The sequence below is a fragment of the Eurytemora carolleeae genome, unplaced genomic scaffold, assembly GCF_000591075.1.
Source record: "Eurytemora carolleeae unplaced genomic scaffold, Eaff_2.0 scaffold1641, whole genome shotgun sequence".
NCBI classification, from domain to species: domain Eukaryota; kingdom Metazoa; phylum Arthropoda; class Copepoda; order Calanoida; family Temoridae; genus Eurytemora; species Eurytemora carolleeae.
The window spans coordinates 12,207-27,706 of NW_019397530.1; the positions used below are offsets into that span (position 1 = coordinate 12,207).

Below are 15,500 nucleotides of genomic sequence, written 5' to 3' on the forward strand. Positions count from 1 at the left end.
TCCCATATATAATGTCTCCCAACCCTGTATCTACCAAGTTCGTAGTTACTTCCCATATAAAATGTCTCCCAACCCTGTATCTACCAAGTTCGTAGTTACTTCCCATATATAATGTCTCCCAACCCTGTATTTACCAAGTTCGTATGTTACTTCCCATTTAAAATGTCTCCCAACGCCTCCCATCATTTTCTAACCTAAAGGAATTGAGTCAACTTGCCACAAACTCAAATTTTCTAATCCCAAATCTTTCTGGTATAAACCTCTGACATTTAAAACTTAAATCATTTGATCTAACAGAATTCATAGTTGGAAATTGGGTTGCAAAGATTTAAGGATTTAAAAATCACAATTTGTGGCAAAGACTTAATTTCTTGACATGTTCGGTACATTCATACATTATATTATGGTACTCTATATTAACTGATAAAAACCGTTAAAAAAACTGTTCATCATCAAAAAATGCATCCTACAATTTATGTTGCATACATGATACACGGCTTATGTATAATAAAACAATTATGAAAACACACCTGTTAAGAATAGAATTATTTCAGTTCTAGTCTGAATTTAAAGTAAGCATAATATATATTAACAGTGATTCATAACGGCTTCCTCTACATATACGTTTGAAACAAAGAGAGGTGTGAGCCACCTATTGTATTTTCTATAGGCAAAGAAACTGTACCATTGTTCTTTGATTTCTTCAGTTTTTGTAACTTTTTATATGCATCAGTATAATAGCTGTTATACTATATTAAAGGAATAAAATATTGGAGTTTTAAACTTCGTTTTAACTTTCAGACAATTTACAATCCACATATTTTTACGATTTAAATCTCATAGGAAATGTCAATGATTCAATATTTTAAGAGTTACATGTTTGATTAACAAAAATAACCATTTTCCAAAACAAATATGATGGATATCACCTTCTTGTTTTTTCTCTGTAAAAACGATACATGTTCTTGTAGTTTCTCTGTGGTATTCAATTGCATATTTATAGAGCAAAGACAAGGAATAAAAGTGGTAGAAAGGAAAACGATGATGCCTTCTCGTTGTTACTCAGATTAAAGGGAGTGTTCGCGAAAAATGAAAGGGGGTATAGGCTTGCGGCGAAAAATAAGCGCTTTTTATCGCTACTAATCTTACTTCTATCTGTTGCGTCTTTAAGGAGAAAATTGTTAAAAACGAATCACATCGAAGAACGTAGTGTCCATTCAAATTCAGAAAGATGCAACATTCAACTCGGATCGTAAACAAATCAATTTAATATCAAACAAATCATTCAGATATTACAAACAATAGTCATCGATTATTTTTTGACGCATTCGTAAATAGTTGATAATATTTTGTATTTTTCATGATCTGAGAGTTACTTTTGAAAACATTTATTCCTGTTTCTAGGATTTTTTATAATGAAGACGACATTTTTATATTTTCCAGGAATGTTAGAAAATCCAGTGCCAGCGAAAATTATTTTTAAAAAAATCAAAAATATTATGAAATATTAACTATATACGAATGTATCGAAAAATAATCGATGACTACTGTTTGTAATATCTGCATTCTGCGGTGTGAGTCGTTTTTAACAATTTTCTCCCTATAGAACAAAAGCGCTTTTTTATCGCATTAAGCCTATACCCCTTTTCATTGTTCGCGAACACTCCCTTTAAAGATTAAAAAGGGTAACATTGTAAAGCGGGAAAGTAATTATTCAAATGTATTGTCATTTATCTCTTTTACCTTCAAACCTTCAATTTATCCTTAAAATTTATGTCTATACATGTATCTATTAGTATTGAAAAAAAAACCTTTTATTCATTTCTGTCCGGTAAATTTTGGAGGACCTTGTATCCACATGCGCCATATTGACCCACAATACATATCGTTGACCAATTTGGATAAATTCTCTCTTGGTTCTCAGAATCTTAGATGTATTCTATTCAGCTCCAAGGGTTCAGGGTTGAAAATATATGAAAATATATGGAGATTATAATCATCCAACTAATTCCCCAATTTTCGTGTATTATATTACAGACTAGAGTTTCGGATTTTTCGTAATTATTTTATCATTTCAGATTCTTGAATGATTGATCGTAGGAACCATAGCTTGAAGCTAAATAAGCGGCGCCCCCCAATATATCCTACCTGCCTGTCCTGCCTGATTTCTGCCTGAAAATCAAGCAGTGTCCAAGAGAAACCCACTGGACTCACTGCAAGGTCACTAACTTTAAACAAGGGGAGAAAAACGACGTTAAAATCTCCGTGGGATTGTTACTCTGAACCTTGTAATAAATGGTTTTAGCCTGGGAGAGTAAGGTGTGTAATGACACAGCATGAAATATATATTTAGGACTGACAAGTGAGTTTATTGCAACTATACCTGCGGTCCAGGTTATGTAACAAGTGTACAGAAGTGAATTGAAGAAAATCCGCAAAAAATGCCAAGAAGAAAATCCTCTAAAAACGGTCACGACTATGAACACCAGGGGGCCGGGGGACAAGGATATTACAACGGAGGGTATGCCACCTATGGTCACGGGGGAGGACATAACGAGTATAAGAATAATAATGCTTATGGAAGTTATAATCCCTACGGTAACTCTGGATATGTCGGATCAATTGATCGTAGATCCACCAAGGAAGGTGTGTATCCTGGTCCTACAGGAGCTGTGCAGAACGGAGGAGGAGGAGGAGTGAATGATAAATGGAGAAATACGTATCCTTATGTTCCTACAAGCTACAATTATCACAATAATGCGAGGCAAGTAAAGAGTATTTGGTAACAATCAAATATTTTTGATTGATTCAATTCATTTTTTTCCAAGATCCCCCTTTTTCGTCTCTTTTCAGAGATAACCCCCTTTCTTCCCTACTTTTTACCATGACCCCCCCCCCCCCTAACCTGCTACTTTCCTATGTCCTCCCCCTTCCCTGCTACTTTTTTAGATCCCCCTTCCTTGCTACTTTTCTAGATTCTCCCCATTTTCCTGCTACTTTCCAAGATTCTCCATCTTCCCTGCTACTTCTCCAGCCCCCCCCCCCTATTCAATCCTGAATCCGTATTTCCATCTTTTCTTCTTTTATTTCTCTGCACACACACCTCTTCCATACTCTTGAATAATACTAAGGAAAACAGTAGTTATGAACTATTGTAAACATTTCTAACAATCTCAGCCCTTCAACAGAGACTGATAACAACTTAGTGTTTTCTGACAACCGATGTTTAATAAAGAAACATTTAATTAACATTTTCTTTTGAATTATTTTAGAAGTCTTTAACATACATGGACGATTTTAAGTGTAGAGGATTAGATCTACAACTGAAGTTTGTGGTACAGGGAGTGTTGTGGTACAGGGAATGAGGTGTGGTACAGGAAATGTGGTGTAGTGCAGGTAATGAGGTTGGGTACAGGGAGTGTAGTGTGTTACAGGGAATGAGGTGTAGTGCAGGTAATGAGGTGGGGTAATGGGAGTGTAGTTTGTTACAGGGAGTGTGGTGTATTGCAGGTAATGAGGTTGGGTAAAGAGAGTGTAGTGTGTTACAGGAAATGTGGTGTAGTGCAGGTAATGAGGTTGGGTAAAGAGATTGTAGTGTGTTACAGGGAATGAGGTGTAGTGCAGGTAATGAGGTGGGGTAATGGGAGTGTAGTTTGTTACAGGGAGTGAGGTGTGTTAAAGGGAGTGAGTTGTGGTTCAGGAATTAAGTGTGGTACAGGGAGTGAAGTGTGGTATAGGGAATGAAGTTTGGTTTTGGGAATGAGGTGTGGAGGGAGTGACGCATGGTACAGGAAATGATGGTTGAACCATGGCACAATCTCATATCATATCACCAAACCAATGGCACAATCTCATAGGCCTCAATGTCATCCGGACATAAGCATGCAAACTATAAATGCCAAACCAATGGGCACAATCTCATAGGCTTCAATGTTAACCAGACATAAGCACACAAACTATCAATGTCAAATCAATAGGCACAATTCCCGTATCTTGTTCCTTTAGACTAGGAACGAATTACTTCTATCGCCGTAATCAAAGCGGAGTATTTTCCAACTAATGTGTATTTAGAAATCTATGTTACAAGCTAACGTTGATCGACATAATTACGTCGATATATATAAATACAGCATTGTTTAAGTTTAATGCACTTATATACAAGATTAGCGCAGATATCTATAAGCGTAGTTATGCTAATCACAATACAGTTTACGACATATTTACATGTATCTAGGCTAGGTTAAATATGTTACAAGTTTTGCGTTGTTAATGATAAGCGCATTAGGATTTACAGACAATGTACAACGTAATTTAACTTGGTATCTCCAGGTTAACAAGTATGGGGATTGCTGTATTTTGACGCTATGTCGGTGATCCTGTGGTACGATATGGAATGAGGTTTGGTACTATTAAATCTCTGTAGTACTGCAGGGAATAAGTTGTGGTATTGTAAGAACTCTGTGGTACTGCAGGGAATAAGGTGTGGTATTGTAAGAACTCTGTGGTACGACAGAGAATATTCTGTGGTACAGTAAGAAAGCTGTGGTATGGCAATGAATATGGTGTGGTACCAATTGAACCGGAATGTGGTAGAGGAAAATTTAAGAAATAAAAAAATGAAATTGAAGTTGAAAATCAAGAATATAGATATTGCTAGAAGTAGAATTTTCCCATTGCGTATTTAACACCAAAATATGACCATCTGGTTCTTTTTGATTAAATACCATCTGTAGTCTGTAGACACTAGTCTCTGTACTGAAAATTATTAGATTTGTGAAGCAGTTTTAAGTCCCAGTGTCTAACTGTTTCTATTTCTGTAAATATATGACGGTCTGCTTAAATGTGTAACGTTATATGTCTTTCTGAAAATGTATTCATCTTTCTATCCTGGCTATTTGTTGATTTTTTACCTATCTATATTTATATCTGTCGATTATCAATTAGTCCATTATTTTTTATATCTATTTTTCTGTCCGTTTATCTGTTTATTTGTATATTTATCTGTGTGTTCATCAATTTGTTTAGCTACACGGGTATCTATATATTTATCCAGGGATGTGATGCAAGGAAAGTTTTTTCAGAAGTGTACGCATCTTTTGTACATAAAAGAATCAATGAAATATTCTGGTCATAGGAAACTATTATGTGAAATATCAAAATTATCAAATTTAATGCTTTTAACCTCCTCGGATACTAAACGAACACTGAGGCATCTATTTTTGTTTACAAATTCCGCCCAGAGAGAACTGGTTTCAATATGTACGCAGAGTATACACGACCGCAATTAACTTTCCTTGCATTACACCCTTGTATTTATCTATCTATTTATCTATTTGTCTATCTGTATGTCCGTGTATCCTATCCGTCTATCTGCCTATCTATCTATTTATCTATTTGTCTATCTGTATGTCCGTGTATCCTATCTATCTATTTATCTATTTGTCTATCTGCATTCCGTGTATCCTATCTGTCTATCTATCTGCNCACTCTTTCTCTTCATTAATTGATTAATTCATTCATCATATTTTCATCCTAACCTTTCTCTACTGTACTCTTTCTCTTCATTAATTCATTAATTTATTCATCATATTTTCATCCTAACCTTTCTCTACTGCACTCAATCTCTTCATTAATTGATTAATTTATTCATCATATTTTCATCATAACCTTTTTCTACTGCACTCTTTCTCTTCATTAATTGATTAATTCATTCATCATATTTTTATCCTAACCTTCCTCTACTCCACTCTTTCTCTTCATTCATTCTTTCATTCATCCTAACCTAACCTAACCTTAGTATACAATTATAGTCCTACTCATTCTTATCAATATACTTCTTACCTATTTAATTCTTTACCCTCTGTCCGAAAAAGTGTGCGACTTTAAAAATCATGCACACAGAAATGTGCAATTTTTCACTTTAGGGTTGTAGCAGTGCTCGGCCACTAACATTTTCCAGCTGTTGAGCTTGGCCCAGAAATATCCGCTATAAAAGTTTTAGATTAATATTAGATTAGAATAACTTTTTTTGTATGACTTTTGAAGTATTACATTTAAACAGACAATGGGGGTGGGGAAAGGGGAGCAAAGGCGCACACAGAAACTTGAACTGTAAATTCAAAACATTTGGCTTCTTGGATACTTTAAAGGTACAAATAAAGTCCAATTACCTTACAAGTAAGCTACTGTATCTCTCCTTCAAACAAAACTATCATAACAAAACAGCAAACTTATTACTCTTCAGTTTCAGATTTAAAAAGTGTTATAGCTCTGAGTTTTAGGGGGGTCACTGAACCTAAAACCCCTGTGTACGCCCTTGGGAGGGGGGGGGGGGGGTCAGGACTGACCCCAATAAGGTTACTTAGATGATACCTCTAACTTAATCTCTAAATGATTTGACTGACTTATTTATATTATTTAGGACACCTGCAGAATCTGTAGATCTGGGAAGTGAAGAGTTTGGAGGAGACAACGGAGATGAGGAGGAGGAGGAGAGAGAACACTGGGGTTCACAATGGGAATTTATTTTCTCATGTGTTGGACTTTCTGTAGGAATTGGAAATGTTTGGAGATTCCCAACCTTAGCCTATGAGAACGGAGGAGGGTCTTTCTTCATCGCTTACTTCATCCTGCTTATAGTTATTGGAAAGCCTATGTACTACATGGAGTTAGCTCTTGGTCAGTTTGCACAGAGAGGTCCGGTGTCTGTGTGGAAACTTAATCCAATTGGAGTTGGGATAGGAGTTGGTCAGTGCGTGGTTTCACTCATTGTAGCAATATACTACAACGTTGTTATGGCATACTGTCTCTATTATATCTTTGCCTCATTCCAAGCTGAGGTACCCTGGGCAAAGTGCAGTGAGGATTGGTTCCAAGGTATTGGTGCAGATCCCCTCCGCTGCTATGAGAGATCAGCAAACGCCACCAATATTACATGTCTTGCAGAGGATGGAATTTGTGAAACCTCATCTGAGCAGTTTTATCGCCGTGCTGTCCTAGGCGTACATTTGTCTGTTCTGAAGGATGTGAACGAGACACGTGAGATCAATGGTACTCTTGTAGATGGAACCTTTACCTATGCACTCTCTGAACCTGGAAATATTGGAGTGATCAAGTGGGATATAACTCTCTGCCTGCTTCTAGCCTGGATCGTTGTATTCTCCTGTATAGCTAAAGGAATCAAGTCCACTGGAAAAGTTGTATATTTCACTGCTACATTCCCTTATGTAATTCTGATAGCGTTACTCTGCTATGGATGTACCCTACCTGGAGCTTATGATGGGATCAAAGCGTTCTTTGTTCCTAAGGCTTGGACTGGGAAGCAGAGTATTGCTGATCCTGAGGTTTGGAGGAAGGCAGCAGAGCAAATGTTTTACTCTCTCTCTATATCATGGGGAGGACTGGTTATGTTTGGGAGCTATAACAAGTTTGATCACAAGGTTTGGCTATTTTTCAACTTTTAAAAGATGCTAATTTATACCGTTTAAAGAAAGCAAATGGCCAATCTAGTATACTCTAATTCCACTTAGATCTTATGTCAGCATTTTTGAAAATTCCTAAACATTTGCTTATTTTCAAACAAACCAAAACTTGGATGATTGTAAGATTAATTCCACTTCAAATTGTATGCGTCAAACAGAATGGACTGTATCTCAACTGTGAGACCAATCCCTATTAAAATGCATTATTTTGGATTTAAATGTTCTTGATTTCATGTTCCCAATATTATGTAATATTTATGAAATTTAATGCTTAAAACAGAAAATCTTGGTGGAATACTTTTTGAAGTATAATTATCTATGTTACTTTCAGGTTCATATCACAGCTACAGCTATCTCATCTTTGGATTTTGCTACATCTATTATCTCTGGAGTAGTTATATTCTCAATCCTTGGACAGCTCAAGCTGGAAGCTGGACTTGACGATATCGCTGATGTTGTTAAAGGTGGGACTGGTCTTGCCTTCATTGCCTACCCAGATGCACTCTCCCGCCTTGTAGTTCCACAGCTGTGGTCTGTTTTGTTCTTCTTTATGCTGTTCCTGCTTGGACTGGACTCAGAGTTTGCCCTCCTAGAAACTGTCCTAACTGTATTCTATGACAGCATACCTAAATCCAAGAATTATAAACCTCTTTTAGTCTTCATCATCTGTGCTTCATGCTTCCTAATGAGCTTGCCCTGCGTATCCAATGCAGGGCCCTTTGTCTTCCAGATCATGGATGATTATGGAGGAGGGATGTCAGTTCTTTGGATTGCAATCCTTGAAATGGTTGGGATCATGTGGATTTATGGAGTCAACAACTTTGCTGATGACATGGACTACATGTTGAAGATTAAGACCAGCATTGTTCTGAAGATCCTTTGGGTGATTATACCTCTACTGCTGAGTCTAATTCTGGGATTTTCATTGTACTCCTTTGAAGCTCCCCATGCAAAGAGCTCCCTGGGAAACATCTACTATCCCGACTATGTGAGCGGTATTGGTATTTTCCTAATTGTCATTGTGGTGGCCCAGGTTCCCTTCTGGGGGTTTGTAATGATCCTCTTCTACCTCTTCTCTCCTTCTAGGAGAGTTCTAGATGTTGCTAAACCAACTCCAGACTGGGGTCCTGGAGATTCTAAATATGTTAAGGATTACAGAATCAGAAAAGGACTTGATCTGAAACCATTAAATGGGTTTGATAACCCTTCAACTCCAGGTGCTCCTGGATACTATCCTGGTTTTCACGAAAGTTATCGAATGTAGACAGAGACAATGCCATTAATGTGAAAGTACGAATTTTGAAATTTTGTTTTTAAAATTCCTGCTTTAAACCTCGTTTAAGTGTCACTTCCAATATGCAGTTAAAGAAATCAAAATTCTAAATTAAAAAATGCGATTTATTAAAAATCATGCATTTCATAAGTAGAAGTCTTTCAGATCTTTTGCAAATTTTTTTGAGTTTAATTTTATTTAAATTATTAGTATAAAAATCATTTTTTTTGTACAAATAATCCTTACACAGTAGTGTACAAGGTATTTATTATGTAAATATTGAAGTTATTAAGTGTACAAATTATTATAGATATATTGTAAATATACACAAATTTTCAAAGTTATTAAGACAAAGAATCAAGTTGTGACAATTCAACGTTTGTGGAATGTAGATTTTAGAATTGTGATTGAAAAAAAGCTATCGCATTTTGTTTGTTTTTGCTTAGTTCTTCTCCCAAGGGTTCAATTTAGGCAAACATTAAGAAAATTACCAATTTTGAAATTTATAAAACTTCTTAACATTGCTTAAACCTTTAAAAGGCCCAAAAAAGCCAAGATAAAAAGAGAAGAAAAAAATATTGCCTATTACGAAACAAATGTTTCAATATATATAAATAGTACAGTTGTACTGTACTTCACAAATGTACACCAGGAACCTCCTAATCTGTCTGTGCCTTGCAGTTGTAGCTATAAAAACATTAGATTAACGGGGCAAAACAGGTTTTAAGTGAAAAACAGGGGCAGGAAATTTTGCGTATTAGAATATAAAAAACATTTTTGAGTATCGACTTCTCCCGTAAATTAGTAAAGTCATTGTCTGCTGTCAAAGCATGCATATGCACAATGCACATGATATACAGGCCGATATCCACATCATATCGGATAGTTAAGAGCTCGAAAATTCCGATTTTCGGGACTTAAAAGAAAATTTAAAAAGAATTATTAATTTTTTTTTAATTATAAGGCTAATAAAAAATTTACATGCAGAAAATAATGGGGTTTTCAAGTATTATGTGCATATTTAGGCGGGAAATCTTGGAGATAATCCATATGATATGTCTTAACAACTGCAATATCTCCAATATCTGGTTTTCCCACTGCAGAAATTGTGGGCACACTGAGTTTAATTACCTTACTTTCAGAGAGTACAGTTAACATTTTGCGCACATTTTGTCTGGGGATTCCAATGATGATAAAACTTCCAGGAAATTTCCTTGCCATGCAATTTTCCCTTTTCAGTTAATAAACTCCTTGGACTATCTTTGACTAAAAATCTTAAATATTAAAACCCATTTGTGATTTTATCTTTCCTAGTAAAATACAAGGAAGTTAGATTTAAGAGTAGATTGACTGCATCTCTCCATATTAAAATTATCTCTCAACAAAAGAAAAAAAGAGCATCTAATGCTGAATTATTATCAATCATAGAATCTTAAGATAAACATTTAGAATATGAGTAATCATCTAGTTCACCTCGTGTGGTTAAAATTATGTATATTTTCGAGCAAGGTTATAATGCAATTTAAGTTAATTGCAGTTGCGTATACTCTGCGTACATATTGAAACCAGTTCTCTCTGGGCAGGAATTTGTAAACAAGAATAGATGCATCAGTGTTCGTTTAGTATCCGAAGAGATTAACAGCATTAAATTTCAATACATTTTATAATATACACAATAGTTTCCTATGACCAGAATATTTCATTGATTTTTTATGTGAAATATGGATCCCATGTCAGGCTTCAACATCTGTCTTGTGTTTACATTACCGCCCAAAGACAGTACACTGCATTACAAAAGATGCGTACACCTCTGAAATAACTTTTCTTGCATTATAACCTTGTTTTTTAGTATCTTTTGAGCTTTCAAGCTTCTTCTGACAAGATCTTTGCTTGGTATGAGGCTATGAGCTATTTTCCATCTACAATACTTGCATAGTGTTCCATGCATGTTCTAAGTTAATAGCATATCCAAGACTTCTGAATAAAACAATTGGGATAAAAAGTCATATTATTATTTTTTCCGATGATATCTAAAATCAAAGTGGAAAACATAAAATGTCATACTTTATTTCTTTAACTGTAATTTGTAGTACAGAATTCTTGTTCCTTGGGACTTTTTTATGCTAGAAATTAGAGATTTAAATATTCTTTTTTTATTTCGACTTAATTGGATTTTTTTTTGTATATTTGTACAATGTACATTATGTAATTAATTTTTAACTGTTAAAACAAATATCTATTTTTATTTTTAAGCTGTTGTTGTAAATAACTTAATGATTTATCTATTTATTTTCAGATTTTAATTGATTAAACAATTAAAAATGAGAACCTATGGCGCCCCTTATTATACCTCAACTGTCCATACTGCCTGAAAATCAAGCAGTGATAAAGAGCACTCCGCCGGACTCACAGTAATGGTTAGAGAGTTCAGTGTAGAGTACACTTTAAAGGTTGAATGTGAGTCCCCTTACATTGCAATCATATTGGTATGGTAAAACTGAGACTCGCAGTAACAGTGAAACTCCCATAAAGTAAAGAACAAAATACATATTTATACTGTAACTCACAGTAGTGGTTAGATTCCAGAAGACTAAGAGGAACCTGTAAATTACAGATTGACAGATAACAGGGAATCCCCTTATATAGCAACCAACTCCTGCATTAAGCAAGCTGAATTAAACAGTTCTCTGTGACCCGCAATAGAGGTTACATAGATCCTCAAAGAGGAAAGTGTAAAACAATTCTTTTACAGATGATATTGAGTCCCCTGACATTAATTGCAAGGCAGACCTGATTGTATTCTGTAAACTGAAGAAAATCTGCTAAAAATGCCGAGCTGGAATTTCTCCAAAAACTCTCATGACTTAGAGCATCATGAGGCCAATGGCCAAGGGTATTACAATGGAGGTTATGCCACCTATGATGGAGAAGTTCAGAACGGAGGACTGAGCAATGGAAAGAAAAATACTCACCCTTATGTTCCAACAAGCTACAACTATCACAATAATGCAAGGCAAGTAGATTAGATTTAATATCTACTTTTTTAAAAATATTTAAAAATTAACTTAATGAGAATTTGCTTCACATTAATTACTTAATTAATTAGTATTTCCCGTTTGATACACTTTGTTGTTTATAATGAGTAGATTTTTTTTAAATTTTCAATTCTGTTCCTATTTCTTTTCTTTCAAAATCTATGTTTATTGTTTATTACTCATATTTCAACTTCCTTCCCAGTTCTCAGGCATTGCACTGACGACACTAACCACACCTATTTCTATGACTTAACAATATTTTTTATCATGGAAACAAGTTCTTATTTTCAGTATCAGGCCTTAAACTTTTTAATCGGTCACAATTTTGCCAGGAAAATAATGCTATTCCTAGGATTTCGGTTCTCAGGATTTCTTATATTTATAATGCATATATGATTTTTAATAATTTTATTTTATATTGTATGCATTTTATGTGGATGAGTTCTTCTTTGGTTTTTATTTACTATTTCTTATTTCATTGGTGGATTTCCATTAAAACTTAAAATCAACATTTTTTTGAGGAATTTTCTATGCTGACCTTCCCTCATCCAGGTCATATAAAGTCATAAAAAGAAAAATGTGACCAAGTCAATTTGCATGTTTATTTGACGCAAACATACAAGCTACTGGAAATTAGTTATGATTCATGTCAAACCGAGATTACTGTGTTACAGAAAGGATGATTCAACAATGTGCCCCTCAGCTTGTATTTCGAAATGTAGTTGATAAATTTTGCTCTTAAAAAGAAGGACCACACAATGTGGTCCTACTTTTTCCACTTCCACAATGTTTCCTGAGTTACCATGAATTACTGATTTTTAATAACTACCTCTTTTGAATATAACTGTATGAGGGGTTCATGGTAGATTGGTTATCCCTCCTTAATGTAAGTGGAGGCGACATTAAGCAATTAATTAATTAGACAAGTTGACCCGGTAAATATATTCACAAGTTTCTTTTTATTATAGACCCTCTTCTGAGTCAGTTGACCTAGGAAGTGATGTGCCTGAGGAAGAGGAGGAGGAAAGAGAGCACTGGGGATCACAATGGGAGTTCATTTTATCATGCATAGGATCATGCGTAGGAATTGGAAATGTTTGGAGGTTCCCAACCTTAGCCTATGAGAATGGGGGAGGATCTTTCTTCATTGCTTACTTCATCCTGCTTATAATTATTGGAAAGCCTATGTACTACATGGAGTTAGCTCTTGGTCAGTTTGCACAGAGAGGTCCGGTGTCTGTGTGGAAACTAAATCCAATTGGAGTTGGGATAGGAATTGGACAATGCGTGGTTTCACTCATTGTAGCAATATACTACAACGTTGTTATCTCATACTGTCTCTATTATATCTTTGCCTCATTCCAAGCTGAGGTACCATGGGCAAAGTGCAGCGAGGACTGGTTCCAAGGTATTGGTGCAGATCCCCTTCGCTGCTATGAGAGATCAGCAAACGCCACCAATATTACATGTCTTGCAGAGGATGGAATATGTGAAACCTCTGCAGAGCAGTTTTATCGCCGTGCTGTCCTAGGCGTACATTTGTCTGTTCTAAAGGATGTGAACGAGACACGTGAGATCAATGGTACTCTTGTAGATGGAACCTTTACCTACGCACTCACTGAACCTGGAAATATTGGAGTGATCAAGTGGGATATAACTCTCTGCCTGCTTCTAGCCTGGATTATTGTATTCTCCTGTATAGCTAAAGGCATCAAGACAACTGGAAAAGTTGTATATTTCACTGCTACATTCCCTTATGTGATTCTGATTGCGCTACTCTGCTATGGATGCACCCTACCTGGAGCTTATGATGGGATTCAAGCTTTCTTTGTTCCTAAGGCTTGGACTGGGAAGAAGAGTATTGCTGATCCTGAGGTTTGGAGGAAGGCAGCAGAGCAAATGTTTTACTCTCTTGGCATATCATGGGGAGGACTGGTTATGTTTGGGAGCTATAACAAGTTTGATCACAAGGTCAGTGTAGCTGTCATTTCTAAATAATTAATTTGACTTTTTTTAGGCTTAAAAAGTAAGTATTTTTATAGATAAATAAAGGCAAACAAATAGAGCAAACAATATTTTTGAAGCAAAAACCAAACCAGAAATGTTTGAAAATGGATTAAATAATATGCATAATATTCTGGCACACTACGTTACATTGATATCAAACTACATTCTTACACAATTTTTTTTCAGGTTCATATAACGGCTACAGCTATCTCATCTTTGGATTTTGCTACTTCTATTATCTCTGGAGTAGTTATATTTTCAATCCTTGGACAGCTCAAGCTGGAAGCTGGACTTGACGATATTGCTGATGTTGTTAAAGGTGGGACTGGTCTTGCCTTCATTGCCTACCCAGATGCACTCTCCCGCCTTGTGGTTCCGCAGCTGTGGTCTGTTTTGTTCTTCATTATGCTGTTCCTGCTTGGACTGGACTCAGAGTTTGTACTCCTAGAAACTGTCTTAACTGTATTCTATGACAGTTTCCCAAAATCCAAGAACTATAAACCTCTTTTAGTATTTATCATTTGTGCTTCATGCTTCCTAATGAGCTTGCCCTGCGTATCCAATGCAGGACCCTTTGTCTTTCAGATCATGGATGATTATGGAGGAGGGATGTCAGTTCTTTGGATTGCAATCCTTGAAATTGTTGCGATAATGTGGATTTATGGAGTCAACAACTTTGCTGCAGACTTGGACTACATGTTAAAGTTAAAGACCAGCATTGTTCTGAAGATCCTTTGGGTGATTATACCTCTTCTATTGGGACTTATCCTTGGAGTCTCTTTGTACGCCTTTGAAGCTCCCCATGCAGAGAGCTCCCTGGGTAGCATCTACTATCCTGACTACGTTGGCGGTATCGGTAATTTTCTTATCGTTATCGTGGTGGCCCAGGTCCCCTTCTGGGGGTTAGTTATGATGATCTTCTACTACTTCTCCCCTTCCAGGAGGCTTCAAGATGTTTTTGAACCAACTCCAGACTGGGGTCCTGGAGATTCTAAATATGTTAAGGATTATAAAATCAGTAACAGACATGATTCCCTCAGCTCCAGGTGCTCCAGGATAGTGTCAGGGGTATCACAATTCTTAAGGTGCAGAAAAAGATAGTTTTCAGAATAAGTCTAGACTTGTAATGAATTCATATGCTAAACTCATTTGAAACTTCTAATGTAGAAGAAGGAAACTCTTTTCAATGAATGTCAAGTTTTATTTAAAAGCTATAAAATTTATAGTTTGTACTTATAAACAGACAACACCTACAATTGTGTGAAATTGTTTATTTAAAATACAAGAACCAAGGGTAAAACTTCATCTTGGATATCACTACTTCTGTATCGAATATCCCTTGGCTTCAGTGTTTTGACGTTTGTAACTTTCTAAATCAGGGAAAGGAGTTGAGTTTTTGCCACAAAATCTAATTTTCTAATCTCTATATCTTTGTAACCCAATGTCGTATATCTTAGATATTTCAAACTATTAATTCTTATAGATAAAATAATTTAAGTTTGGAATATCAAAGGTTTGCATCATCAGGTTGCAAAGCTATTGGGATCAGAAGATTTGAGTTTGTGGCCAAAACTCAATTCCTTTATCAATTTTCGGCCCCGCCGTCTGGCAAATAAGAGTGGCAGAAATTATTTTAATTGTAACAACCAATGAGAGACCCTAACTGCTTATATCAGACTATTAAACATTTTTTTATCAGAGCTC

The 15,500-nt window shown here is 35.7% G+C and overlaps 2 protein-coding genes across 3 annotated transcripts in view; both read left to right on the forward strand.

Annotated features, from left to right (window-relative positions):
* LOC111714751 (sodium-dependent nutrient amino acid transporter 1) overlaps positions 1-10,088 on the forward strand; it is a 14,897-nt gene extending 4,809 nt beyond the window's left edge. For both annotated transcript variants that reach the window (XM_023489934.1, XM_023489935.1), the window contains exons 2-4: positions 2,079-2,764; positions 6,422-7,439; positions 7,813-10,088. In XM_023489934.1, the coding sequence (XP_023345702.1) occupies positions 2,442-2,764; positions 6,422-7,439; positions 7,813-8,745 (2,274 nt within the window). In that variant the 5' untranslated portion in view covers positions 2,079-2,441 and the 3' untranslated portion in view covers positions 8,746-10,088. The remainder of the gene's footprint in view (positions 1-2,078; positions 2,765-6,421; positions 7,440-7,812) is intronic.
* Positions 10,089-11,039: 951 nt separating this feature from the next.
* Positions 11,040-15,099, forward strand: LOC111714752 (sodium-dependent nutrient amino acid transporter 1). Its single transcript, XM_023489936.1, has 3 exons — positions 11,040-11,767; positions 12,758-13,760; positions 13,983-15,099. The coding sequence occupies exons 1-3, from the start codon at positions 11,583-11,585 to the stop codon at positions 14,895-14,897; spliced, it is 2,103 nt and encodes a 700-aa protein (XP_023345704.1). The 5' UTR covers positions 11,040-11,582; the 3' UTR covers positions 14,898-15,099.
* Positions 15,100-15,500: the final 401 nt, after the last annotated feature.

Coding starts and splice junctions, on each gene's coding strand:
- LOC111714752 (XM_023489936.1), top strand. CDS start 11,583: ATGCCGAGCTGGAATTTCTCCAAAAACTCTCATGACTTAGAGCATCAT. Junction 11,768..12,757: donor AACTATCACAATAATGCAAG/GCAAGTAGATTA, acceptor TTTTTATTATAG/ACCCTCTTCTGAGTCAGTTG. Junction 13,761..13,982: donor ATAACAAGTTTGATCACAAG/GTCAGTGTAGCT, acceptor ATTTTTTTTCAG/GTTCATATAACGGCTACAGC.